Source organism: Lygodium microphyllum, chromosome 1 (genome assembly GCF_053477565.2).
Source record: "Lygodium microphyllum isolate KBCC chromosome 1, Lygodium_microphyllum_v1.1.10, whole genome shotgun sequence".
NCBI lineage: Eukaryota > Viridiplantae > Streptophyta > Polypodiopsida > Schizaeales > Lygodiaceae > Lygodium > Lygodium microphyllum.
The window spans coordinates 74,945,101-74,972,039 of NC_141135.1; the positions used below are offsets into that span (position 1 = coordinate 74,945,101).

The 26,939-nt window shown below is 42.0% G+C and overlaps 1 protein-coding gene across 2 annotated transcripts; it reads left to right on the plus strand.

Moving 5' to 3' along the window:
• The first annotated feature begins 504 nt into the window (after nt 1-504).
• Nucleotides 505-26,584, plus strand: LOC148041270 (rRNA biogenesis protein RRP5-like). Of its 2 annotated transcripts, XR_015690979.1 has the most exons (9): nt 505-798; nt 1,343-1,518; nt 16,049-16,437; nt 23,445-23,624; nt 23,705-23,801; nt 24,411-24,800; nt 25,147-25,230; nt 25,314-25,922; nt 26,147-26,584. XR_015690979.1 is itself a non-coding variant. In XM_087678796.1 (8 exons), exons 1-8 carry the CDS (start codon nt 678-680, stop codon nt 25,419-25,421), a joined length of 1,545 nt encoding a protein of 514 aa, XP_087534922.1. In that variant the 5' UTR covers nt 505-677; the 3' UTR covers nt 25,422-26,080. The 2 variants fall into 2 exon arrangements, 1 of the variants encoding a protein (XP_087534922.1); XM_087678796.1 differs by lacking the exon at nt 26,147-26,584 and having other exon boundaries at nt 25,314-26,080.
• The last annotated feature ends 355 nt before the right edge of the window (nt 26,585-26,939 follow it).

Sequence of the window (26,939 nt, forward strand, 5' to 3'; positions counted from 1 at the left end):
CTAATCACTATCAATGTATGGAATGTTGTATTGATGCTGCATTTATATAACTAAATCAATTTATATCTAAATGCAACAAGTAGCGTCAACACATGATCAAGCATCAACATGATAGCAACAACATAGATGGAATGTCACAATCATCTAATTATTAGTTACACACAACCACATAGTAATCTCACAATCAATGCAACAACAAGAGTGTCAATGCAATGTTGCAGTCACATTGACTAATATAATGTAGTAGTTGCATCAACAACCCCAACTTAGTAGTGATAACGAGACGATTATAGCAAGTGGCATCAATCACAGAGTCACCCCGACCTGCGACTTATAGTGGATATGACTAGAAAAACGAATATGATGACAGAATATGGGTAGAGAGTAGAGCAAAAACTAATGACACTTCAACTAAAAAGACACAAAAGCAGTAAAATAAACCTTGGAGCGACCTTAAACCTTGGAAACAGAAAAGCGAGGAAAAAGATAAATCACTTGAAATTTGGGAGTGATTTTCCACGTTCAGTAATTTTCCCCTGACTGGGACGAGACGGTAAGAGTGGGGTAGGGACGCGCGAGCGAGTGAGCGAGCGAGGGAGAGGCACCCTGGAAACAGGAACAGGCTCCGAGGTCGGAACTTGTCGCCACTTCTGTCAGCCTTGTAAGGACCTTTCGCCATGGCTAACGACAAGAAAAGAAAGAGCTTGCCCTTGCAAGCCCAAAAGTCGAAGAAGAAGAAACCGCAGGATGAAGCAAAACCTCCCATCCTGGACAACGTCGAACCCGACTTCCCAAGAGGTACGATTTATGGCATAGTTTTACTTAGTTTGTGATCGACCATGCACTGATTATTATGCGTCAATCCGTGGCAACATTCTGCAAAAAGCCTAAATTGCATCAATCTTCTTTGTTGTCTATTATTGTTTCTCCCCTCGTGTCATTCAGTTTTTCTTAGCTTGTCATTGGCCAACCATCAGTGACTGTTAGTGCTTCTGTGCATGGCAACATTCTCATCAGCATTAATTGTTTTTGTTGTTTGTTAGGTTTTCCTAGTTTTACATTGATCACTAGTGACTGTTATGCCTCGATCCATGGCATTGTTTTGGATACGGTTAATTGGTGTTATAATATTTTCTCAGTTTGTTTATTTTCTATCCATTGCAACATTCTGCATATAACCTATGCCAGCATAAATCGTCTTTGTTGTTTTAGTATTCCTTAGTTTTGTCATATATCAGCAGGGTCTCTTATTTTTCTATCCATGGTGACAATCTGAATTAAGTTTAATCAGCTTTAATCGTTTTCTCACCATGCCAGTGTTGGTGTTTTTGTGTTGTCAAAGGTGGTGCCCCCACCCTCACCCGTGAAGAGATACAAGAAGCTCGTGCGCAGGCTGAGGCAGAGTTCAAAAGTGAAGGAAGAGGCTGCAAGAAGGTCAAGAAGAATGGTCACCTATTAGATGAAAACAGAGTGTTCCTTGGAAAAGTACCTAAATTTGTGGAGCTTTTGCGCTACAAGGTAAATGTTTTTTGAGGCTTCAAAGTTGCATCATCAATTTGTTCTAGTTTTAATGCAATGTTGAACATTGAAATTAGTTGAAACAGAAAAAAGTTTAGGAGAATGCCCAATGTAATTGAAGAATAGACATCCACAAGGTAGCTCAATAAGCAAATCATTGGTAGTATTTTTCTATTGGACCTTATTTTAGCTAGGCTTTTGTCTTTCCCGTTTCAACCTTGTGAGAACTATTAAGTGGCTCACTTTTGGTGACTCTTGTATCATCCAACCCATGGTGTTCTTCTATTGGTGCTCATTTTGGTGAGGCTCATCTTTTGCCTTTTAACCTTGTTAGGACTATTAAGTGACTCACTCTGGGGTAGCTCTTGTGTCTTCTAGCCTTTTGAAATGATTGTATTATTGTTTTCATATCTTATGCATATTTAGAGAATATTGTAATATGATTCTATAGGCAGCTTGAAAGATTAATGACAATAAATTTTTGAACTATTGGAAACTTTTTGGGATGGGGGGAAGGGTCTTGGCACCTCGTAGTCAAAGGTCTTAAGCAAGCTAAAACCATTGGTACATTCAATTTGTGCTAGTGGTAATAAGAGATAGTTCCAACTAGAATCATATCTTTTCATAGTCTCACTTTTTGTTTTTTGTTCCTTTTTTTTTTGTGGTCTTTTCAAACTCGATCGATGGCAATGGTATTAAGGCGGAGTGCAAAAAGGAATGGTGCAAATGGGTTAGGGTGACAGTGCTAACCATAGGCGAGACAAGCTCCATAGGTATGTCCTACCCTTGATGTGCCCTAAACAATTACGGGGGATGTGTAGAGGGCTAGGGGACTAGGGACTAGGGACAGGGCCAGTCGACCAAGGTCACTGAGCGTACCTAATTTGGGGACCCCTAGGTGTCGTGTGGTGATTGTGAGTGTTTTTTTTTTTTTTTTTTTTTTTTCCACTTTTTTTAAAAAAAAGAATAACATAAGTGCAACCATTGCAATACGTTGAGGCTATCAGCCTTTCAATTGGATCGGAAAATGTCGAGATTCAAAGGCTACGAAACTAGATATTACAGCGATGATTGTGTCCCAGTCTCGTTGCTAGAGAAACAGTTGTTGAGATGATTGTGTCCCAATCTGTCCGTTGCTAGAGTTTGACCCAGAAAGAGAAAGTGGCCACTGATCATGCTTTGGGCCATGCGATGTGGGCGATCGGCAAGGGTGATTTTTGCTTTCGGCGGTGTGGCTTCATCATGGCTCTTTGTGAGGTTGGTGGTCTTGCGGTGACTTGGGCATTGAACACTTTCGTACAAAGACCTATGTTGTCCTGCACCACTTGACACTTCGTGAGAGTATATGCAAGTCACATGCATTAATTATAATGAACAGATGCAACACAAAAAGATATTACTTTATCAAAATCCTATGGTGTTGGCTGTGATGCATATCATCAGTGCTTGTAAAAGACATGCCATGGATTAGTAGTAAGGGAGGTTTGTACAGTTGCAGTTACTTCAAGAATGCTTTTAAATAGTTCATCAAATTCCCTCTTGTTTCTAGTTGCCTTCTTCTCTCTCGAGTACCCTGTGCCTGAGTGTTTGGTGAGGGCCTGCACGGCCGGGGTTGCCACCCCCCGGGCATGCCCTTGAGCCTTTGTTCTCCTGGCCTGGGAAGTCTTTGGCCTGCATCCAGGGGGCGGTGTCGCTTAGGGCCTCTTTTTGGTATGTACCTTTTAAGGGTAGGCACATATCGCTCTAGTGGAGGTGCTTGTGCCTTATGCTCCCTTCTACGGAGGAGAGCTTCCTTGCATGCCAACTGCATTGTGTGCTCCATGACGGCTACTGTGGGAAAATTTGCAAAATGTGAATCAAGGTTAGGCTTTGCGACAGAATAGAATTATTTACATGAAAGGGATTAAACAGTGGATTATCAAGCGCATATGAGAAGGAGGGGTGAGGTAAGGCATACAATGTTTGTTGTAGAGGGACGGCCCCCGTGATGATGTTCGTCCTGCCTGGATTTTGGGGCGTATTGCGTGGACTGGTTGTCATGGAGTGGAGCAGGGCTCGTCCTCGGAAGGATAGATCGAAAAGGGAAAAGGTGTATAGAAGTGGACGGTGCCTCGTCTACACCATCAGAGATGTTGGTCAGGGCTTCCTATGGCGGCAATGAGGGTTGCATGCCCTCCACGTGGAGGCGGGAATGGTCACACGACTTCTAGATGTGTGATGAGAGGAGACCTGAGCTGCTCAACGTGTCAAACCCAACTCTTCTCCCTGTGCTTGACTATCATTGCTTGTGTGTGTTGATATTATCTATACAAGGTTATAAAACTCATTGTTTATTTATGTACATATTTACAAATCCATGTCACTTCGTGAGGATAAAACCAATTGTAGAACTCAGGATTGTACTAGAGTGTGGCATACACATCCAGTACTCGTGGCAGCTTACTTAATAACAATAGATATTTTGCAACATCGAGTAGCATGGTACCTTGCCTGAGTCTATTGGCAACATGTAACTTCTCCTCAGTGATAACCTTATCAGCCAGAGAGTTCTCTTGGCTAGTTTCGGCTAAGTCCATATCCCGAATGGCAGTCGGTACTCGAAAGGAAGTCGGCGTCACATAGATTGGGTCTCTTTGAGACTGCCATTTGGCCAATCGCTCCTTTGAGACTGTCATAATTTGGGCTCCTAGTTCGGCCATTGTTACTCGGTTTTCAAACCAACGTTTTTCAAATTGACTTCAACCCTCTGATTGTCGCTTTAGTTGCTCTATCTCTAAGAGATTTGGTTGGCAGAGCACATTATTGAATGCCACAGTTAAGCGTAGTTCGTCAGCTTTCTCGTCAAAGACGAGTTGCATGCGTTTATGCGGGAGCCTGTCCTAGTGCTCATTAAGATATTCTTGCTCCTCCCAAGATAGGGGAAATGGCAAGTATTCATCAAGCTGCTCCTTAGGGAATGCACCCATGTCTGCAAGGACGTAGACACATGCGAATACTTTGAGTTTAGCGTCCAACTCAGTTAAGCATTCTGCGACACTTCTATGTTCAATGAGGGCTTGCTCAGTTGATATCTCTTGCAAGGTTCTAGGAGTTTTTCTAGGCTTAAGCATAGCTGGGGAGTCAGGCTTAGATGAGCAATATTGGTCAATGCTAGGATTGCTTATATTCTCGGGGTTTTTGTGTTTTTCCTGATGTTTTACTGTTATTATGTCATGGTTCTCCTCGGATGTGACTGGTATAGTCCTGTCACCTTGTTGTGATAGTATTGTATCCACTCTTGATTGGTCAATGCGAGTTCTGTTGTCGGTGGATTGAGTGTTGTAAGCAACCGTTGATGGTAATGGTTGCTCTGACTTATTAGAACATATGGATGCGTCTGAGGCTTCACTGTTGTTAGGAGAGATGGCAATGGGTTCATTGGTAGATGGGCTTGATGTTTTATTCCTCAGCTCTTTAGTGCTCTTGGTCTCGATCTTATTGGCATCTACCTCCACTTGCAACTGCTGTTGTTTCCGTTGTTTTGTCCTCTTTTTCTTGGGCAATTGCGGTGTCTCCTTTAAGGACTCAGGACCCTGAACTAGGTCAATTATTGATGTGTTTGGTTGGGCCTTAGCATTGTCTTTCTTTAGTGTGTGGTTGCGGCCTATTGAATAGCCTTGCTAGGTTGTGAGGGTACAACTGCCTCTCTTTTTGTAGAGTCTAGCTCTTCAGCTAATTCCTCTCTGTTTAGCTCCTCAAGCCTAGACTTTAGGTGCTTTGGAAGTGCTGGAGTTGTCAAGGATGTTGGTTGCGATACCGCCTCCATAGGTGAATGGCTAAGGACACGTTCCGCAAGGGGCATTGTCACGGCCAAGGGCTGTGACTGTTGTGATCCCTGATTGGAAGTGGTAATGGCTAGTTCAGTGGACTGGCCATTGTTAGTAGATTGCAGTGTCAGGTCCTTAGGCAGATCGGAAGTGGGTGTGCCTTTTGTTGCCCTTTGAGTATTCGCTTGTGCAGATCGAGCCTTAGTTGATCTAGTCACATAAGATTGCATAGGCATATCCTTGGGTCAAGAGCTACAGGTGGTGTCATGTCCCATCTCTTGGACCTTTGGAAGCTTAGATGGAGATAGAGATTGGGATTGAGCAGCTGCACTTGACGACTGTTGTTGTGCTTCTTGTGTCCGTTTCGGGAAAGAGGGTGTAGGAGACTTGGGACTCCTAAGTGGCTCTGACATTGACTGGACGATTTGCTCGTGGTTGTTAGATGATTCTGCCATTTGCTTTGATGAGCAATCACCCTTACCATGAGCAATGTTGTGCCTATGATGCTCGTTATCCTCTTGGGAAATCAAAGGCTCCTTAGGTACTAGTGGCTTTTTCTTACCCTCAACGATTAGTTCTAATATCTGCTCGTCAAGTACGCTAGGTTGAAGATCTACCCTTCGAATAGTCCCATTTGGTTTCTTGATTTCGATCGTGAGGGGCTCGGTCACTCCAATGTTTTTGACTCGAGACTTCGTTCTTTGCTCTTGATACGGTCTGGCCTTCAGCTGATAGAGGAGGTTTAGCATGGGGTTTTGGTATCCAAATCCATCGGTTACCTGCGTAATACTCTTGAGCACGTAGCAACGCTTTAGATATCCATCTCGGCGTTGTGCTGGCTCTCCACTGATACCTTCGTCTATAAGGCTTGGGCTTTTTTGTGGGTCTTCTACGATAATTGTAAGTCAAAAGCCCGTCCTTGGCATTGTCTCCTGACCTTCTTGTTTCAAGCATGGCCTCACTTACTGGTTCTCTCTGTTCAACATGCGCTTGTACAAGTCCTTGCTCTCATTACTAGGCTTACTTGGCATGTCAGAATGTTCCTTGTCTTTCCCTCGAGGTTTGATGAGGTCACCCTTACTAAAGGTTGTGATTATCCTCACTCCTGGTAGTGTCAAGTGTATCCTCTGCGCTACATAGTCGGCCTCACACTTGGTCGTTCTTTTGAAGGGTCGTCCAAGGAGGGTTTCCTTTCCACAACTAGCACTATTTGGAGGGACATGGAATAGGATAGGCAAGCTTTCAGTTTCAATAGTTTCAAGGATTTTGCACTTTCCTATGAGTGCTTGTGGGTATCCCTCGTATGGACTAATAGTTGCATTAGTCAGTGTGAGCTCTGGTTGGCATAGCAGAGTCTATACTTCATAGGTCAGGATATTAAAATTTGCCCCTTCATCGATGAGAGCATCGACACTATGCTCTCTTTTTGTGGTGAGTTTGACCCTAAGATAAGCAGACGGTACTATGTCTTTATCTTCCGGGTCTTGGCTTATAAATTTAAGCCTTCTAACAAATGCCCTTGAGTCCCCAACTGCACGACCAGATGTGGATTCTCCACTGATGTCTTGGATTGTCAGTGCAGTGCTACTCAAGGTGCATCTATTGTCAGGATTGTCATGTCTTGTCATCCTTGCAGTTGTAGCTTGATGTTGTTCCGTTCCGTTCTGACTAGATGCAATTTGAATGTAACCTAGACGTGTTTTTGTGGTGTGGCCTTTTTGCCCTTATTGGCTAGATTGGCCCATTGAGGTTCTAGGGTCTCTATTTGTCTTTGTTTGGGTATGGGCTTTTGGTTGCTGTTTTGCAAGTGAGAATCTATGCTTGTGTAGAGTCATTACTACGCTAGGATCTAATTTGGAGGACCTATCACGGCGCGCGTTTTCTCTCGAGCCTACTTGGGGAAGGTGCGGAGGGGGCAGAGCTGCAAGGGTCCAAGGGGGGCAGTCCCCCGCCGTTACGGTAAATGCCATGCGCGATTTGAAGGACCGTTTATAGCCAAGTTTTGAACTACTTGCTCTAGATTTCAGCCCAGTGAGATCTATGATGTGGTTTCGACTCTATATGGTCTCTTGATCAGTTTTAGGGTCTATATGTTAAAATTAAAAAAAATTCAAATCCGGCCCAACAGGTCCGAATTGCAAGGGCCGAATGTCTGAGCCGGCCCGTCCGAATAGCGGAGAGCCGAATTTGAAAGGGCCGATTGTAAGTGGTCCGAATGTTAACTTCAGCGAGTCCGAGTGCGGTTGTCCGAGGGCCGATCCTGGGACTCGGCCCAGAATCGCCGTTACTCGGACAGGCCGAGTGTGATGCTTTTTTCGTTGGACTTCCAAGAATTCGTCGCGTCGAGTGATTGAGGCCTTCCTACCTGCTGAGCACCTCCAGATCCAAGCTACTCATGTAGGGGAAGGTGTGGAATTACCTGTGCTGGACAAATAACTCCTAGATGACAAGATCGAAGCAGGTCCACGCAATGAAGCTCTCTCCCTCTCTCCAGCTCTCTTGAAACCTTGCAATGCAAAATGTGGCATTTCTTGCCACTCCTGGCCCCTTATCACCCTGCCCATGCCTGTATTTACTTTAGTCTTGCTTCCCTTACTAATATTTAATGCAAAATTTCATTTTTTGCCCTTTTCCCTGTTTCAGCCTGTTATACAGCAACAAAAAACCCTACTATGTGCTCCAATGTTTTGCCCCTATCCTTCCTAAATGCAAGAAAATATCATAAGGGAAATACCTACACTACATGCTTTCCCAAGTTCAAAAACCAGAAACCTACTTGCTAAGGAGATCAAATACCTCTTCAAACTCCCTTGCTTCCTACCTACCTACCTCAAGCACCGGCTTGGGGAAAACCCTACTTCAATGCTCGATTCAAAGCGCGCAAGCGCTTAAGGCTTGAATCCGTTTGTCTCGACAACTGAACCAAAATGTAGTGGGAGCTCTCGCTCGACCGCCAAGATCCACGGACTGCTTACTGCTTCAAGCGTTCCAAGCCGAGCACTAATGGCTACCTCTCACATAGCTGACGTGCCATCCATATCTACGGGTGTAGTGAGCTTACTTCCATAGCGATCAAGTTACCTCCTCTTCCGCGCACTCCGGTAGCTCCACAATCCAAGTGCAAGCTTTAAGCAAGCTCCACGCTCCAAGCTCCATTGGCGCGAGCAAGACAAGAGAAGAGATGAGAATATAAGAAGAGAGGAGGAGATGGAGAGCTTCTCCTCCCCGGTCCCTCACCCTCACACACTCACTCCCTCGCACTCTCACACTCCCTCTCTTAAGGACAAGCTCAAGCTAGCAAGAAGAAGAAGAAAAAGAAGAAGAGGAGAGCCACTTTTGACCACGCATAAGAATGAGTTTCTCATTCACTTTTCAACTTTATATACAAAACCCTAAATCCCTTTTGGGCGGTCATCCCCTTATCCCCTTTTTTACATGGCCGGCCGTGGCCTAGGCTCTTTTTCCATCGGCACTCTTAAAATAAATTATGGTGCGCCCTGCGTCTTTTTTACAAAAGTATTGACTTGCACTTTTTCTTGTGCACCTTTCTCCTTACTTTAGGACTTTTCTGCACTTCTTATGTTTCCACATTCTTCTTGGCGTGCCTTCGTCTTCTTTTTCACTTTTGCCTTGGCCTTGTCTTCTACTTTAGATTTTCCGGCTTTTTCACCTTGTTCGTTTGAGGGTTAACAACCTCAAAGAGGCCAGGGGATTGGACCAAGGGTACTCAGTGTGACTGCCCATGGGCCTACCAAGTCCTACAAAGGCTGATGGAAACAACAATGGACTTGGCTTTTTTTTGTGGTTGTTTGAAAAGTATTTTGAAAATACATAAGTAAGATAGGGGCAGCCGCCAATTAAGTGACAGATAGGAAAAGATTAAGAGAGTTTTAAACCCAAGTCATTCACAGAACTAGCAAGCCAATCCCTCACACTGACTAGGATAAGTGCTTAAGGATGATAAAAGTGTGTGTGTGTGTGCCAATCGTGTGGTGAATATATGTAGAGGCAAAAAAGATGATGGTGGGCTTAGCAAGACAAACGAAGCAAGCAATCAAGCATGGATAGGGAAACAACCTTTTAGGAAAAGTGCCATGTGTTATGCCACGAATATGATGGATCCTAGAGTCGACCACTCCAAAAGACTGAAGAGGGATAAATGCGCATAGAGGCCGGTTGACCGCTTTGGTCAAAATGTCTACAAAATTATTTGATAAAGGCACAAACTCTAGGCGAATAGTGCCTAGCTCAACCCGTTCTCTGGAAAAATAAAAGTTGACTCCCACATCCTGTGTCTGTGGTGTGATGATCGGATTGCCCGCAAGGGCAATGGCACTCTGGTTGTCATAGTAGACAATTGTGGGAGAGTCATATGGTAAATGAAGTGCCGCTAGTAGACTCCTCAGATAGATGGCCTCAGTAGTGCCATCAAAGAGAGCCCGGTACTTAGTCTTGGCCGCAGCCACCGTCTCCTGCTTACATGTGGACCAAGAAATGGGAGTTGTGCCCAAGGTAAAGAGGTAGCCGCCATGGGAACGCAGGATGTCAGGATCTCCTACTCAACCAGAATCAGTGTACCCCTGCAAACATAAACCAGAACCATATGTTAGGCCATAAGAAAATGTACAGAGCACACGAAGACATGCAATGCAATGTGACATCCTAGGTGTTGTAAAATACCGATTGAGTATACTAACTGAGTAAGCCAAATCTGGCCTAGTGTGAATTAACCAAAGAAGTTTTTCTACAACAGAGCGATAGGTATGGTCATCGAAGGGCTGTCCTAGGGTATACTTCGACAAGTGGACAATAGGATCAAGAGGCGTGGCCACTGGCCGTGTCTGATCCGTAATGTACTGGTTCACGAGTTGAAGTGCGTATTTTTGCTGTGACATAAAAATACAGCCCCCAGAACGAACAACCTCCATCCCCAAAAAATAGGACAACAAACCAAGGTCTGTCATTTTAAATGTAGCTTGAAGCTTAGCCTTAATTTCTACTATGGCAACAGAATCTGAACTTGTTATGAGTAAGTCATCAACGTATAGCAGGATATAGCTAACCCCCTCTGTAGTAGATCGAACATATAAGTTCGGGTCATAAGGGGTAGAATGTTATCCATGAGTCTGTAAGAACTCATCCATCCTATGGAACCAAGACAGCGGCGCTTGCTTCAGCCTATAAAGAGCTTTATGCAAGCGGAATACCTTATTCCTTGGGTTGCCAGAAGAAAAGCTTGGTGGTTGCTCCACATAGACCTCCTCCTTGAGAAAACCATTTAGGAAGGCACTCTTGACATCCATCTGATGTATCGGCCAACCGTGGTGAGCGGCTAGTGCGACTAGCAACCAAAAGGAAGTCAACCGTGCAGTAGGGGCAAAGGTCTCTTCATAATCATTACCATGATTTTGTCGAAACCCTTGCACTACAAGGCGAGCCTTGTACTTGTCTAAAGTCCCATCAGCTTTTAGCTTAGTCCTAAAAATCCACTTTGTCTCGATGACTTTCTTGTGGCTCGGACGATCTTCCAATGTCCAAGTTGCATTTCGGTCAATACTCTCAAGCTCCTTCTCCATGGCCGCTCGCCATTGAGGGTGCTGAAGAGCCTCCTGCCATGTATCCAGCTCAGAATGCGCTATGTAATAAGCTGTAAACAGCGACGCAAATGATGCATGAGGAGCAGGCCGAGCGGATATTGTTCGCTCCACATCAGCTCTCTTTTATGTGTGATATTTGTGTGTTAGAGTCTTGGTAGCCTTTCATTTGTGTCTGTTTTTTTCTTAGTTGACCGGATGGTCTGATGTAAATATTGCTACTTAATTCAATGATCTTCACGAGAGAGAGAGAGAGAGAGAGAGAGAGAGAGAGAGAGAGAGAGAGAGAGTAATTTGGCCTCTAATGTACAGAGACACATTGCCCGGCTTAAAGGTCTCTTGCATTGGCAGATAGATCTCACTCTGGCATGCGGACTTGCTCCCTCGAGAGGACTTGCTTCCCTAGCATATGGCAATTTCCTCTGGGTCTTTGCCATGATTTGTGTAACTTTTTCGTGGCTTAGTACTGGGATTTTCCACACGTTGGCCTAGGGCCCTCGTGTATTTTGTAATCATGTAATCATGTAATCTTGTCCCCTTTTTTTCGTAATTAATACAATTACCTTTTACGAAAAAAAAGAGAGTAATTTGGAGATCAAGGAGTGGAAGAGGAGAGCAAAAGAAAATAGGAGTTTGGAATATGAACATAACCATATACACAAAAACACACCGAGGCAAAGGCAAGCTAGCTACTAGATGTACAGGGGTACAAGTGGAAAAGTGTATTTCGTCCACAAGCTAGAAAGCCTTGTAGCACTAGAAGCTCTTTTGTGGTAGTTCCTTTTTTTTTTTTTTTGTGGGGAAAAAAGGGGGGAAATGGGATGAATGATGGCATACTTTTTGAAGAGCATCTCAAGCATATCGTGTAGGTGATGCACAAATATGAAGACCCACGATACATGTGGATCAGGATACACACAATGGGATCACATGACATCATCACAATATGCTACTTTCCCCTTGCAAACTAAGATTGGAGATATGTTAGCTCAAGGATGTATTATTGATAGGGGACTTCAATGCATGGACTCGAGACAGATAGAGTGACTTTTACATGCCAGAGTGTTACGTTCCTATACATCCGGAGGGGCACTAGTAGCATTGATCAAAGTGGTCATGAAGTGATTTAGTGCAAATGCACTAAGGACACTTCGGAGTTAGGACTCCGAGTCCTAACTATAGAACTCAAGGCCCTATTGAGCACATTTTTATGTGATCTTGGACTCTAGGCTTGTTGGGCCCACACATCCATACACCGGGATGGTGTGGTTGGTGATATGGGACCAACCCTTGGCATGTGGTCATGGCACGGAGTGCTACTAGCTTCTAGGCTCGAGGGTGAGCCCATTTGGCTCTACGGTTGGGAGATGAGTCTAATGTCTTCACTGTGAGCATAGCTTGTGCAGGTTGGATCCTAGGGGGACATTTCATTGGTATCAGAGCATCAATCTACAATTGGACACGAGATCCGATGACGTGCACAAAACCACTTTTGCCCACAGAGCCGTGATGGTTCACACCTTACATGTACACCTTTATCTCATTAAGGGTGGCATGGGACACTGCTAGCAAGAGGGGCATGCATGAGGGGCACATGTTACAAGTGGTGGATATGATGGCAAGGTATTCTTCTTCGATACTCATACCCGAGTTTTGTGTTGGGGCAATGCTTGTGAATAAGGATTTTCGGTGGTTTTGACGATCGGAATCCGAGGAGCTACCACTCCAAGGCTATGGCAGATTGACGCGACAAGCTAAAACCTTGTGGCCTAGATAAGCATTAAAATTTCAATGGACAATAATTTTGTATTTAAGGATAATTATATCATAAATTTTAATGTTAGTGTGACATTAAATGTTAGTATCACTTAACATTTAATGTTTGCATTAAGGTTATCATTAATTTTAATGCTAAGATTATGCTTTTTGTTAGAGCAAGCATTGCTATTAATGCATATGAAGTGTCGAGGGAAGAAAAATACTTAATTCGTGGAGAGAGAATGACTAACAAACACTCATGGACAGAGGAGAACTAGGACCAATCGTGGAGAGCAAGAAACATTGTTTTGGAGAGTTGATGAGAGAGTTGTTCTCTCTTTGCAATCGATTACACACACACACAGAGAAGCATTTCATTTAGTTGATGCTTGGTGGAGGTGGGACATCACTTGTGCATAGAGGAGGAAGAGTCAAAAAGAACAAGAATAATCATCAATGAGATGAAGCATGTTTGACTATGTGGAGTCAAACGGACTCTTCGTCTTCGGCAAACAGACTACATATAACTCCATGGTAGGATCATGCCTTCTCGACTATTAGACATCGTATTTCACGCATTGGCGTGGTGCTCAAGGGTTGGTTGAACCTTCGTGTTGACTAACTTGTGCTTCTGAAAGACCAGCATGACGTCTAAAGTGTTCCATTTCCTCTTCGATTTTTATTAGCTTTGCGCCAAACATTTTGTTTAACTCGTTTGGTCTAAGGTCCTTCAAGTTTTGAAAGTATCTAGCATCCAAATATAGCACTTCATCTTGAGATCTAAGTGTTTCATAGGTTGCATAGCACCAATGTCACTGAGGTTTTGCAGCAATCATTATTGTATCTATATACTACATGCTTCCCCTCCTTATGTACCTCTTGTGAATAAAACTATGGAGTAGTTGCTAGGGTTTGCGTTGAGGAAACACATTGTATGACCACAACAGAAATACAACGATACAGATACAGACATGCAAAAGTCAAACCCTAAAAGCAAAACTCAAAACTCAAACATAGAAACAAACACAAGTAGAAGGAGAAAGAAAGAACATGACTTTGAAGTGTATGAAAACTGTAAATGAATGAAGAGTGTATAGAGTGCCCAAGGGTAGAGCAGTAATATTGGAGAGTGATGTCCACTAGAGATGGATCCCAAGTACTATAACCACTAGTTGGAGATTAGAGAGTGCTAAGTAATGAAGGGCAACAGACTGGTCAACAAAAAACAGTAGTCGGAGGCTGAAATTTGGTAAACCTAGCAGTCTACCACTAGAGAAGGCTGAAAACTGATCACCCGAGATAGAGAAGTGGTAGGTGACAATAGGAGAGAGGTTTTGCTGATGTAGGTGGCCTGCTGGACAGCAAAAACGTAGGCATTGCAATAGTCGCATGGTGGGAGAGATGGCAACAGCTTGAAGCTTCTGGCACCAGTTGCTGAAAACGCAGGTTAATCGGGTGCTATGATGATGCAGCAAATGGAGACCTCCAAGTAGTAGGGCGATGGTTGGAAATAGACCGCCTAGGCCTGGACGTGATGGGCTGCAGTTGGTGATGGTTGGACAGTAGATGGTAGGTGGCCGATGGCTGAAATCTGCACGGTAGATTGAGAAACTTGCACATAAGGATGAAGACTGAATTGGGTCGACCTATCTATCGATAAATGTGGATGGACCCTCCCAAATTAGGGTTTCATTGAAACTCTCTTGAACTGCACACCGTTTCTGCTTTTTTCATTAAATAAGCATGCTTTGGTGCTGTTTAAGAGGCTAATCAGCATGTAATGCATTTTTAAGCTCAACACCTCCAATATATTTGATGCCATTTTTTTGTGAAGAAGAGTGTTTGTTATCCACCTTTTTAAACTTTAGCGCGAGGATCCATCCTCTCTTATCCATTGGGTCCTCCACCTGGCATGCATCCAGAGTTGTGGCATTCCATTTTTTCACCTCCCATTTTTTCACTCAAGGTTGTGGCATTCTCTCATGGGGTGCTTGAGTTTGGAGTGTTCGAATTTTCTGTTTTGCTTCTTGTTCTATGGTAGTGTTCATCATTTCTTTCTTTGTTTGCATGGCCTCCTTTATTTGTTTTGCAGCCGCAATCTATTGAGCATCTTCTTTGGTGACATGTTCCACCCTTACCATCTTCTTTTTTGCACCTTTAACTAGATCTTCCCTGGTATGCATATGTCATTTCTTTTTCCAATTCCCATGTAGCTGGTGGTGGCTTTTGTATATCAAGTCCTTTCTTGTATGCTGTAATGTCCTTCTTGCAAGCATCTAGCTGAGATTTCAGTTTAGCAGTCTGTTATACATTTATTGGCATGCTTTTTCTAAGTTTTCATTTCATTCTTCGAAGCTGTTATCCAATTCCACCATGTTGTCTATCATTTCAACTTGTAATTTAGCCTTTATTTCACTATATTTTTCATTTTCCACTCACAAATGCATGTTTTTATGTGTGTTTTCATCTCTAGCAGTAGTTTATCATATATTGATGCACACATTTCTTTAACCTCGACTCTTACGAGAGACTTCATGTTATCTAGACCCCCTTGTATGTTATCTTTAGTATTTTGCTAACCTTGGAGCATCTTGTGATGCTTCTAGGGGTGGATGCATAATGTCTCCGTCTCTAGTAAAGCTTTGTTGTGGCATGGAAGGATTGCTCTCATCAAGAATAAACTTTGAGATTTTGGTAGGTCTTTCTTTACACTCGATAAATTTTTGGGTTTTCTTGGTGATACTATTTGTGCCTTGGATCCATCCATGTTTGCACTTGTATGAGAAAGAAAGAGAAGGTTATATTAATGTTTAGGGAAAATCAAGTACATCAATTGTCATTTGCACATTCCACTTCGAGTGCCAAAAGGCATAGTCAACTGGAAAACTAAAGAAGGAAAAGTAACGCCCTCTAAGATCAACCTATCCTATAAGGATAGGAGTGCAATATATCAAAAGATCCATCTACATATTTTAGATGGTCACTTCCTTTTTTCTTTGGATGTGTTGAACTTTGCAATGATCGCTCTACCTTTTTGTAGACCACCCATTTTCACTATCTTCAAGCTTCGTGTACTTTGGCCAATTCTTTTTTTCCGGTTCATGAGTTGGGTGGGTGTGAGCTCATTTGCCATCCATATATTGGTTCCTTGCAAGAATCTAGTTTTGTTCATTGCCTTTATCTTTTCTTGCATTGTTGTATATCATAATACTAGATGCTTTCATTTGATTGTGATTCTGGGATCTCCAATATAGATCAAGGGAATAGACTTACACACCTTTCTTTGTGTGTGTGTGTGTGTGTGTGAGAGAGAGAGAGAGAGAGAGAGAGAGAGAGAGAGAGAGAGAGAAGACTAACTGCTGGCTTGATCAGATTGATGATGAGAAGAATCGGGTATATCTAGGAATGAAGGAAGCCTACTTTAAAGGTGTGGAAATTCCAGACCATGGCAGCAATCAAGACACTTCTGAAGTATCTGAAGAGGGAGCAGGTACACATCCTCATATATTTGAGGCGGAGGATCTTGTTGGGAGCATCCAAGAGAGAACAGTTGGGGAATCTATATTACAGTTCGAGGAGGAGTGTGTGCCTCAGTATGGAACAGTAGATATGTTGGCACCTCCCTTGGATGTAGTTTTAGATAGTGATGACGGGCTTGGGGAAGACAATGATGTTAAGAAAGAAGACATCAGTGCCCATTCAACTGGTGAGATCTCAAATAAACCAAACAAAAGAGCAAAGAAGAGATTGAAGGAAGACAGGTAAGCCTGTTGAACTGCAGTTGTGTAGTTTGTGCTAATAAATTCTTTTCGAAGTGTTCAAGTTTGCTTGAACTTATGGGATGTTGGTGTTCTGCTGTAAGAACCAATTTGAGATCATGAATAAGGTCTGATAAGCAACTTCCAAATTTCTCACATAAAAGATGTTTCTTTGAACCTATAGTCTGCTTTGCTGTACATATGAATTTAGTATATGAACAAGGTTGAGAAGCAATTCCTGAATCCTGACACAAGAAATGTTTTCAATGCCACCAGAACACTGAACTAAATGCATTGGTTCTTCTTGAAGCTAATCTTCCAGCTGTAGCTCTTCTCCAAATAGTGCATAAATGGATTGATGACTTTTACGCATAGTGACCTTTTCTTTGATACTTGTAAAACTTTTCAGCCCCTTTTATATTTCAAAACTCTAAATAAGACAAAATGTATGGCCTGTCTCACTGGTCTGGTTTTCGATCATTCCCCGTTTAGGGGAAACAAAACAGATTTTTTGAACTATCTGTAAGACGAAATAATTTACGCGGTTATTTGCATGAAAATCAACAAATTCGTCTTGTTTACTGATTTTAGCTACCTTTGCAGATGTCAGTCTCCTCTATGGAAAATTTTTATACTTCTGTTTCACGTTTCTTGCTTTTGTGTTAAATCATTGACTGTTGGCTATGCTAGTACATTGCACCTATATCGAGTGATGTCACTAGGGGGCTGATGGCATATATTAGTGGCTATTTTCCTAGGTTCCCATGGGTTCTACAAGTTTTGTATACCTTTCTGCTGGGTTATGGTGCATGTGTGTAGTATCCATGCCCAGTTCAAGCATATATTAAAAGGAAAAATTGTGAGTGTTTCGGTCAAACGAGTGCTCTTCTATGAAGAGAAAACTATACATTGAGTGTGTGGAGTAACCGGTTTGGTAAATAGAGAATAAGACTAAACTTAAGTTTTTGGTAATTAGAGAATAAACCTTTACTTAGGTACTCTTTGCTTTTGCTCTCATGATTGTCTACTAGGGATGGCCCCCACCCCAAAAAGAAAGAAAGAAAATAACATTATTGAACATCCCCTAGTTTGGTTATGGATATTTATGTTCAATTGTGGCCACCCTAAAAAATGTCTTTCCATCTTTGAAGACCAACATGTGGACATTATTGCTACCTATGCCTTGCATGAAGCAACTAGGTTAATGCCTGTTGAGGCCAAGATGTTGGGTATGGAGCTTTGCAAGTGATACTAGCAGGCGATGCATAGTACCCCGAAACGGCATTCGGGGTTGCCAAAATGGACCGGCCATTTCGGACCGAAACGGAAACGGCAAGGCAGTCTGCGGTCCGTTTTGGGGTTGTCCACTAGCTCCCGTTGCCGCCGCCGCCGCCTCCTCTTTCTCTTCTTCTTCTTTCTTTTCTACTTGCTCTCCTCTCCTTATTCATCTTCATCTTCTTTTTCTTTTTCTTCTTCTTCTTCTTTCCATTACCTAAAGGCTAATCATGGCGCCAGATACATATTGGCAGCACGTCACTCCAATCAAGGGATACGAGGGCTCCGGCGGATCAAAGAAGTGGCGATGCAACTATTGTGGATTGGAGAAATCGGGGAGCGTAAAGGGTGTGAAAGACCACTTGGCATGCGTTCCCAACAAAGACATCGGGCCTTGCTGTCCAAACTACAGTTGCCAATTGTTCATTGATATTGATACTTATTACTAAGTAGTTATTAGAGTCTAGAGACTAGCACACAATGCTTAGTGCTCACTGGACTTTGGAGTTTTGACAGATTATTCACATGACGTAGTTACATGTATCATTGTATCTTGATTTCACTTATTATGCATCCTGATTCTTGTTCCATTGTTCTTGATGTTAGTCTCCATTGTTCTTGATGTCAGTCTTTACTGCTCTTTAGATCATAGATGATTCATGAGTCATAAATTATAATTCATTTTGTTACCTTAAGTTTTGAAAATTGAGTCTTGACTCTTCAATCTTCACTTGTGAGTTGCGACATGTGTAATGAATCATGATTTCAATCATATGACATGAAGACTCAAAGTTTTGTATGAAATTTGGGTACATGTTGTTGTAGGCATTGATATATTTACATATCCACATAATAATGTATTTATTTTAGTGTACAATCCAGAACGCCGTTTTCCCGTTTCCAAAATTTGGCCGAAACTCCGAAACTCCGGTTTTTTCCGTTTCCACTTCTCCCATTTCCAAAACTCCCCTGTACTATGAGGCTATGACAGATGGAACTCCACAGAGAGAGAGAGAGAGAGAGAGAGAGAGAGAGAGAGAGAGAGAGAGAGAGACTCTTGCAAGTACACAAGGTGAAGTAGGATGAATAATGGTTGATTGATTGATATGAAAGTACAATTGATTGAACCTCAATTTATAGGCTAAGGTGTGTATCTAACCGTTTGACCCATATTCAATGCTAAAGTGGTGCAAAAGTTATTTACATCTAAACACATACTTTTACACTAATGTGTGGTCACATATGGGGATAAATATAACTAACAAATCCCCTTCAAGTCATGGATGGTTGAACCTATGACATGAAACATAGAGAAAAGAAAATGGGAAGGTCTTACCTCAGAGAGATAGTATCTAATCTTGTCTTGCATTTGTTGATTCATGAGCAGATTTTGGGGTTCGGTGGTCTACATCTCGATGTGGTTTGGTGTATAATGCTTTCATGTTCTCTATGACTTAAGTGATGTTCTGATAGAGATAGAGGTGGTGCAATGGCATGAGGAAGATATCGTAGAGGCAAGAGAGGATTGAGGTGCTCTGAAGTCTAGAGAGCGATTGGAAAAGGAATGGATGGTAGCGGTGTTAGTTATTTTCTACCTTCGTGTGTACACACACATTATTGTGTGTAAAAGTACGTGTTTAGGTGTATACACCATTTAGACCACTTAGCATTAAATAAGGGTCCAAGTATTAGGTACACATCTTAGCCTATATATTCAAGCCCTATCAGTTGTACTTTCATCTCACTTATCATTAATCAATCTATTTCTTTTAGTTGGTGTACTTGTAAGAGTTCTCCCTTTTTTTTTCATAATAGGTAATTGTATTAATTATGAAAAAAGTATAGTATTCAAGTTTACAAGGTGCAAGATGGATCTAGGCCATCATGTAGAAGAAGATACAAAGTCACGACAAGCAAAGAAGATTGCCATGTGCAAAGGAACTAAATCCTTCCAAGGGAGAAGATTAGCATACCATATAAGATCTAATTACCAATGCAGGAGGCCCTTGATTCTCGCAACATGCCCTTGAACACATGCAACTGAATCAAAGAGGAAAGCTTTCTTCATGATCCAATCATGCCAACAATCCCAAAATCTGAAAAAATGAAATCATAACCTTGCATTTAGAAGGTGTCTTATTTCGTTAGCCCTCCATTACAGCCATCTTTCACGAGACCTTCGATTAATGTATACCCCAAGTAGCATTGGCTTTATCTACCAGCCAACGATGATCTTTAATCATAAGATGGTAAACCTAGTTAGCTGAAGCCTTTTTGAAGGGTAAGACAGTTAGGAAGATTGCAATCCTACTAGGGACGATCAGGGACAAGTACAAGAAAGGGTTGCATAGGTTGTAGCTTCTTGTCTAGTTGACCCCCATCATGCGTTTCGTGGCACTATGGCCGAACATGACCTGGCTTCCCACAATAATGGCAAGTCAATGCAGACTTATGGCCATGTGACTCACTGCAAGACTGTCACACGAGTGGAAACAAGACTTCTGAGAGTCTCTCCCATGGTGGTCATTACTGCTTTTAGTATCTTTATTGCCTCTGATTGTCAAAGCATGAGAGTTACAGGAAGCATAACATTCTTTTTGTTAACTTCTTTATTTGATAATGCACCCTCTATATCTTGCAATTTCAGTCCATTTGCACATATAGCAGTATCAAATGTTTCCCATGATTCAAGCAATGTAACTAGCAAGAAAAATGGTGGAAGACTCTCTTTAAAGTCACTTCTTTGCGATGACAAATGCTTAAAAATAGAATGAAACTCATTTAAGCGGGCAGACATGGAAGTCTCCTCCTTCATATGAAGATCCATGGGTGGCTTCAGCCAATATATCTGAGAGGCAGTGCTTTGCTTATCATAAATGTTATGGATCTGCTCCCATAACTACTATGTAGTCTGCCCTTTCGAGACAACATTGTAGAATACTTGCTTAGAGAGTGACAAAATGATTGTAGATTTACATAAGTCATCCAAATCATCCCAATCCTCCTCATCAAAGCCTTCAGGCTTTACACGCTCATGTCATGACAGTTTAATCTGCAATCTCTGCACCAAAACTTGCCATATCTGTGCCTTCGAGTAGTTGTAGTTAGTGCCATCCAATTTTTCAATGTCGAAGATAGCACTATTATTTGATCCACAACCCATCATGTCAGCAAATAAAAGCACATTACAAGAAGACGTTCTGCTGTAAATGATTGCAAAACAGCCCCAAATCATAGCGAAGACAAGGTCTAAACGGAAGAAAACACCAAAGTGTAGAACTATCCACTAAGTGTCAATAATGAACTATCAAATCAAAGCATGAGCTCTCATAAAGAATGTATAAACCTACAATTACAGCATTGCTGTAATAAATGTAGCAATGAATCCAAGATCAATTGTGGGCAATCGATCAAGAGAATCCAAGCTCCCATTGCTAGGTATATCGTGCAACAAACGAGATATGTAAGAGCAGCTAGTAGTAAAGATGTATACAACTTGTACCAAGATCTATCATAACCTCAATGTGTTAATAAACCATACATGTAGTAGGCATAGACATCATTCATGTAGTAGGTCTCTAGGGTAATAGAAGAGAATTGCCAAATACACAACCAATTGAGGAAAAGGTAATGTAGCTCAATACATAGCCAAGAAGCATATATACATCACTGACATTATGTTGTTAGAGATAAGGGCTGGCATCCAAGACATGTAATCAAATCAGCCACTAAAGAGTAACTGCATCCAATAAGTATCAAGAGAGCATGTATATAGCTCAATGAGTTCCATTGTCTCAATGAAGAAGCTCAAGCTTAATTATTCAATTCAAAGCTCAATGCAAATATCCAAGTGAGAAAGACAACTGAGAAAGACAAGTTCAATAGATCATATACATGACATCCGAGCATCCAAGATACATGAAGCATAAGCAAGGAGCATAAAACCCAATAAAATCTTCAAGGCTGTAATTGTGTGAGCCACTTTAGCAACCAAAGCATGTAACCACAGCCAAGATGAATGCTACCAAGCTCAAAATTGAAGCTCAAAAGCTCTCAAGAGCATATCCAAGCAATTAGCTAAAGGCTAAGCATCAATACATCCCAATGAGTACCCAAATAGCATCAAGTAGCAATAAGCATTCAGTTTCCTTGATAAATGGCTTACTGCCCTGTGTATTACAGCAGTGACAGCTCAAAACACCCCAGAAAGCATCTTAAGACATCACCCAAGCATCCTTTAATATCCTAACACCAAATACATGAAGTGTATGAGCAATAATGGATCCCAAACACTGAAGAGATGTTACCCTAGACCTGTATACAGCAGGTTTGCTGTATATTCACAGCAATGGGTGAAGATATACACCTCTAAAGTGTGCCCAAGCAGAACCAAGAATGCCAAGAAGGGTGCCCAATGCATTGCCAAGTATCCGGGAGGTCAATCGGGAGCTGTCAATGCTAGGGAGATGGCCTGGAAAAACAGGCCCAAACTGGGCTGTTCATTCTGATCAGTCTGCTGCAGTTAATGGCCACACTAGAGCACTTGCTAGTGCTCAATCAATCCTTTGGAAGTCCTTGGGCAAGCTAGAACAAGTCTGGAGAAGAGGGAGGCTCAATAGAGCTGATGCATACCTCCGGTGTATGAACCAAGGGTTGCCATAAAAGCTTCAAGTTGTAGGTATTCGAATTGGGGCTGAAGCAATGGCAGGTGAAGCTCCTCGACCTTAGCTCCGATACCAATTGAAGGGAGAAGCCTGAGTGGAAGCAGGAGCAAGCGGAAGTGGAAGCACGAGAGGTGTAAGCTATGAAGGATGGAGCAAGAGAGTGAGAGAGAGAGACTCAAGATGTGGGAACTCCAACAATATGAATGTGTGACCGGCCTTCCCTTGTTCATTAGTCACTGAAAAAATAAAGAATAACGTGTACATGTGTGTGGGTATTGTAAGTGTAGTGCATACACGGATGGTGTAGACACATGCACCTTTACCCCCAACAAATGGTTGCTCAAAATTCTGTCTCAATAAGAAAGTTTGATTTAGCCTTGGACAATAAAACTTTTAATGTACATTTTCTGGTCTCACATCTAACGTTTCATTGACCTGAGGAAATAAACCATTTTCTTCGTCTTTCTAATGTCATAGCTCACATCTGCAATAGCCATGGATGGTCACGAGTGCCCAAATATCTAGGTGTAAGTTCAAGTTTGGGCATTTGGTCTACCTGTTTGTTGCCTTAATGATGCTTTCATCTTTCTATGAACTAAGCCATCAATTTGCAACTTAGAACGTAATGAAAGGGTTAGGGGATGCTCACTTTAAGATGCCTTCTTTGATTTGAATGTTGGTTCATGTTATTACTTAGGAGACATCATTAGTGGTACTGCATGTTAGATTCAGAAACCAAGATGTGTCTACTTCGTCAATCTCTTCCGACATTGGGAAAAGTAACTCTTTTTAAAGATGCAGAACATCTACTTCTCTCAAGTACTCATCACAATCTGCTGTAGTGAATCTAGTTACTCCCCTTGTAATTGGTAATTATGTGATTACACTCTTGGCCATATTTTGATATAGGAGAGATTTTGTGGTAGTAGAGGCTATGCATTGAAGCAGCAAGAAAGAGAGAGGGCGGGACCAGCTGTGCAGTGGGGGGGGGGGGGGGGGCGGGCGGGGGGTGGTGTGAGGGAGAGGGAGGGAGAGGGACGGAGAAAGTGTTAAGGTTTCGTAATCATCCAGGGAGGCTGCAATAAGAGCAGCGGAGAAAAAGAGGCTGGAAGGTAGCGAAGCTCCAGAGAATGCTGAAGATTTTGAAAAGCTAGTGCATGCTTCACCAAATAGCAGTTTTATCTGGATAAAATACATGGCTTTTATGCTATCACTTGGAGATGTTGATAAGGCTCGGAACATTGCAGAGCGGTGAGAAATTATATTCTTTTTCTTGGTTATTAAAGATCTGCTTGAGTTTTTTGTTTGATAAGAAACTTCTTTCTCCACAGGGCCTTGCAGACTATTCATTTCCGTGAGGAGGGGGAGAAGTTGAACGTTTGGGTTGCATTCCTCAATCTCGAAAATGTTTATGGAAGTCCCACTAAGGTTCGTGTTTATAAACGTAGAGCATCAGGCTTTCTGGGAAAAGCAAAATTTACATCAGCTGAACACTGGAGTCATTTGATTACACATATTGGCATGGTTCTTTGTGTTCTTCTCTCTTAGAGTTCTCACACCAAGACTTCAATGTCTCGAAGGAAAATGAATAGTATAGCTTAATCTCAAATCTATATTTAGAGTGAATCAAAACATTCAAGGCATTTGTGCAGCACACTCTTTGTGGTCACCCATATAACATTAAGCATTCTGTCGACTTATATGGGACTAAAGCCTAAAAAGCATCCTGTCACTACAATGATGTGTCTTGTATGAATGTCCTGAACTCAATCATGCGCATGAAAGTGTACTATACAAGGGGAAGTGTGTAGTATGAAAGAAGCAGGTGTGGTCTCCAATTGTCGAGAACAAATGGGATCCTCAAATCAAATCAGTGAATGCATAGAGCTTTATGTCATTTTCTTTTATTCCCTGCTCTGATTATTGTCGTAGTCCTAGATTTGGTGCATACTGACAGGTTGGTTTATTTTTGGATAAATGCCCGAGTGAGTGATCCTTCTTGACATGACACCTGTTGATGGCATTCAAAATTTGCAGGAAGCAACATTGCAGGTTTTCCAGAGAGCTTTGCAATACTGTGACCCTAAGAAGCTTTATTTGGCACTTCTGGGAATTTATGAAAGGAGCGAGCAGCATGATTTGGCAGATGAACTTTTGAAGACAATGATTCAGAAATTCAAATCTTCCTCAAAAGTCTGGCTTAGGCGGATAGTCTACTTGCTGAAGCGGGGAATGCCTGATGCTGCTCACAAAGCATTGGACAGAGCATTGTTGAGTTTACCACGGCACAAACATATCAAGTTCATTTCTCAGGCTGCCATTTCAGAATTCAAAACTGGTTCACCAGAGAGAGCCCGTGGCATGTTTGAGGGGGTACTTCGAAATTATCCAAAGAGGACAGATTTGTGGAGTGTTTACCTTGACCAGGTAACCAGATTTTGATAGAAGAGTGTAGGGTGTTGTTTTATTAGGAGGTCCAGTGAGATGGCTACTTTGTATGGGAGATCTCCAGTTTTAAAACCTGTTTGAATTGCTGACTGTGACATTTTAGTGTTACATTTTTGAGCACATGCAAATGTACCCAATCGCTACAGGGATATAGGCTTGTCTCTGTAACATCATGCATTTGCGAGCTTTAAAATAAGTTTTGAAAGTTTTAGAGAGTCTGCTAGGTACCAGAGTCAAAGGTGAAGGACTTGCTATTGCATATCAAGGTACTGAAGAATGGTAATTGCTGTTTGATCATTACTTTGTGCTTTTGTTTTGTTGACAGGAAATGGCGATTGGAGATCCAACTGTAATTCGTGCTTTGTTTGAAAGAGCCACGTGCTTAGAGCTCCCTCCCAAAAAAATGAAGGTGAGTGGAGCCTTGTGATTGTTAGAAGCAAGTATTTTGTTTAAAATATTGTTAAATTAACCTATGCGATTATGCATCTGCAGTTTTTATTCAAGAAATACCTGGAGTATGAGAAATCTCAAGGGGATGTGCAGAGAATAGAGTATGTCAAAGGGAAAGCAATGCAGTATGTTGAAACAAAGATTGGTTAATGTTGGCCAAAAGATCTGTCTGTAAATTTGCCAAGATAAATATGAATGTGCATTTGCCAAGTGATGACAGCATGCCTATGCTGTGCTTTGATTTATTATCAGTAACTGCTAAGTGATGATGGCATGCCTACTCTATGCTACACCAAGTGTCCGCATGAACAGACAGGCAGAGCAAAATGTGCCAATAGTAGCTCTCTGCAAAAATGGGCTCTGTTGTGCAGTAAAGGCTTGTCTGCTTTTTGGGGCCAATGTCCACCCTTACACCCTTGATCAAGGGATATGATGAACAATGAGGATCATAACGTGGTTTTCTTAAACAGCGGCTCATCATCACAACTTCCATCTGGCATCAACAGATATGGTGAATTTGTAAAGTCTTATCATCAATTCAAATGAGCTATTGTTACCATAACATATTTGTGGAATCCAAGTAAAGACATTCACAAATGAAATCTCAGAGGGGGAGTTTTCATGCTTCAGAATAAGTTTTTGATACTCATGGTATGGTCTGCTGTAGTCTACTACTGTATAGGAACTTATTGCAAATGGCTGTTATTATCTTTGGTTTGAGCAAAGTTCTTTATGCCCAATAACCTGATGCACAGTGTTTCCATTGAAGATATAGAATTTTGCATTCCCGGGATTTTACGATATGTATCTCACCAATGCTAAATTCAAAGAAAAAAATAAAATTATCAACAGTTCTTTTGACTCTTCTTTTGCAGGGAAATGGTGCACTACTTGCCACGGTCTCTTATGCACGATTATGAGAATTTGGTCCAACATCATCACCCTTAGGTGACGTCTATCATATTTCCAGGGAGCTTAATTACTTCATCAGGGAAAGTGATGTCATGCTTGACCAGAAGGATTATAAACGGATTTCACATCCTTTGTCACTATGCTGCCCACATGTTTCTCATAGCAGTGGAAGTGGAAGTACAATATGGCAAATACTTAACAATGAGTAGCAGCTCAGTCGGGAGTATGGGTGGGTGATTAATGGAAGGTCTTAAGGTTCAAATCTCGAATTGGGCTGCTTTGTTGTGCCTTGCATTCATGAAGCCCAAACCAAATTGTATAAACTTGACCACAGGTTTGTCATGCAATTGAATAGCTAAGCAGTGCCTTACCTCCTAGGGGTGCAAAAGATTGGGATGGAGTCCAATTGTGATTATTTCAAAAGAAGTGTTTTTGAAAACTATTAGTCTGGACATTTGACCATCATATGTATCACAAAAGACATATGAATCATATTTTAGTGCAATGTCATAGCGTTGTAGACATCCATCTTCTCATCCTATGTGTGCGCAAGTTGATTAGGGAAGGCTTTTGAACCATGCTGTCGTTGCAAGTAGAGTGACATCTCCAGCTCTCAAGGAGGAGCTCGTGATTGTGAGCATTGGGTGTGAGAGACTGAATTGAACTTTCAAAATTGACTTGCCTCATCTAAAAATCTTGTTAGGGGGGTTGGGGATGTTACAAACCTTCATGGGACTTCAAATCATAACTTGTCAT